We start from the raw sequence: 2,500 nt of genomic DNA on the forward strand, positions 1-2,500 counted from the left end.
TGGCATGTCTATAACAGCTGAATGTGGCGATTACCATCTTGATCAGCAAAACGCCACACAAACTTATTAAGATTTAAAGCTATGGTGCGTTTTGATTCAATGCTGAGTACAGCCAAACTTGACAGGCTCTTCTTTGTCATAGTAGACCGCAAACAGTTGCGGCGCCAGAATATTTGTGTTTGGTAATCTATGGTAGGGCTAACCCATACAGTGGTGGGGCTCAAGTCAGTATTTGCAATGTAATTACATACACGCTCCCCTTGACAGTGAAACGCCACGCGTGAGGTTTAGATTACTTCCCTGTCTCAATCCAAATGTAACTGTATGAAATAAAAAGGCACATTTGTCTTGTAGTAATTAAAAAGGGCGACCTGGAGCCAATCCTGCAATTTCCACACAGGTGAAATAGTTGAAAACCCAACCCCTGCAGGGGGGTCTGGGGGGATTCTCCCCCAGGAGATTTTTTGAAATACTAACATCAAATACACATTCTGGTGCTCTCTTGAGAAGAAAAATAAATAAATATATATTACTACACAACGTATTTAAAAAAATGAATGCCATTTTAGTTTTTTGTTACTTTGTTCTGAAAGCTGAACCTGCTGCTCCTCACAGAGAGGAGAGGGAAGAGGCTGTGTGAATTACTTTACATTGTGGATAAGGGTGGATAGCCCCCATTGTTCTGTGTGTCAAAATGAAAGACAGCCCACACACCTATCAATCATCAAACCGTGGGGTCTTATAGTTGTACCGATGTATATAGAGATGTACTACAGCAAAAGTATTCTCCGTCGGGACTTCCTGCAACAACACCACGCCGTTATCGTGATTCTGATTGGCCAGAAGATATTATCAAAGATGTTCTATTGAGAAGACGATCACTACGTGACAAAAGTGTTAAAAAACGTTTCTAGTCTTCGGTATTTCCAGACAAGTGGCTACTGAAATCAATCTTTCTAACTGCTGTCTGTGCAATTTACTCCGCGAGTTGGCAGACTTTATTTTGCTTACTTTAATATCATTGTTCATGGTGGGCTAAGCCATTTATTGGTATGGCTGTAGCCTACCCCAGCCATACCCTGACCGCAAATACCTCATTCCTTCTGTCTCTACTTGTATCCGAAATGCTTCTCGTTTTGCGCTGTCCTCCCGTTCAAATGAAATCGCCGCCAATCAGATTTCCAAGCTCGCGCCAAGGGGGGGGGGGGGAGGGGTTACAAGGCTCGCGTCGTGTGCTGCATTCACTTGCACTCGGACATTAGAGATTTTCTCTCCTAAATGTCCGATGAGCCACAACCTTTCTTTCAAAACAAAGCTGCCAAATGGGGTGGCAGCTGGGGTGGCAAGGCATTTTTCTGAGGTGGCAGCTGCCACCCCGTGCCACCCCGTAGAACCGCCACTGGTCTGCTGTGGCTTTCTGACCCACACACACACACACATGGACACACACACACACACACACACACACACACACACACACACACACACACACACACACACACACACTTTTTCGACATTTGGTGACTTCCTTTCAGTCAACAAGTTATCAGCATTTCAAATAACCAAATGACAGATGCATGATGGGAAACATACCTGAGAAGCTGTCTTTGTCCATGGCCAGCAGATCTCTGGCTTGGTACAGGTAGCAGCGCAGGTGGTAGCGGGTGCCGCCTGCACACACACACACACACACACACACACACACACACACACACACACACACACACACACACACACACACACACACACACACACATTATCGTATTGACAGGAAATTAAGTGGTGAGAAAGGGAGAAGTAAGAAAGGTGTTTTCTTACGGTCAAAGAAACAGGAAATGGTCGGTCTGTTGACGCCGAACGTTGTTGTGACGGACTTGTCTTCATTCCTGTCCTCTATACTGCTCTGTGTGATTAATTCAGAACGATCAAAACAAGCATTTTCTGTCTTGAAAACAACACATTGGTAAAACATAGCAAGGCCTTCATTTCATTTCATTTCATTTCAAACCTTTATTTAGACAGATTGGTCCCTTGAGATCATCGATCTCATTTACAAGGGAGACCTGCATCATTTAGTTCCACATGAAACATAAAAACAACATACAAACAACAGAGGATATCATATTTACATATTCAACATTTACAAATACCCAGAGTGTCAGAAAGCATTTCATTTAGACATGCCTTAAATACATTCGGAGAAATAAAAATGCTCAATTTCAATTTTGCCTGTAGACTGTTCCAAGCAAGTGGAGCTGCGCACATAAAAGCTGTCTTACCTAAGACAGTCCTTACTCTTGGCACATCTAACAAGACTATATCCTGTGATCGCAGACAATAGCTGCTTGCAACTTTCTGCTTTATCAATGAACAGATATAATACGGGAGTTTGCCCAACATAGCTTTATAGATAAAAGTGTACCAGTGACTGAGCCTCCGTACAGTGAGTGATGGTAAACCTGCCTTGGTATACAATGTACAGTGATGAGTAAGTGCTTTA

General features: G+C 43.2%; 1 protein-coding gene across 1 annotated transcript in view; it reads right to left on the reverse strand.

Moving 5' to 3' along the window:
• The window catches only part of LOC307032902 (dysferlin-like), a gene marked incomplete at its 3' end in the record, with an annotated part of 87,176 nt that overhangs the window by 55,172 nt on the left and 29,504 nt on the right, over positions 1–2,500 (reverse strand). The window contains 2 exon segments of the mRNA XM_079671180.1: positions 1,594–1,671; positions 1,819–1,903. Of these exon segments, the coding sequence (XP_079527306.1) occupies positions 1,594–1,671; positions 1,819–1,903 (163 nt within the window).

The sequence above is a fragment of the Notothenia rossii genome, assembly GCF_949606895.1.
Source record: "Notothenia rossii genome assembly, chromosome: 3".
In the NCBI taxonomy this organism is placed as follows: Eukaryota; Metazoa; Chordata; class Actinopteri; order Perciformes; family Nototheniidae; genus Notothenia; species Notothenia rossii.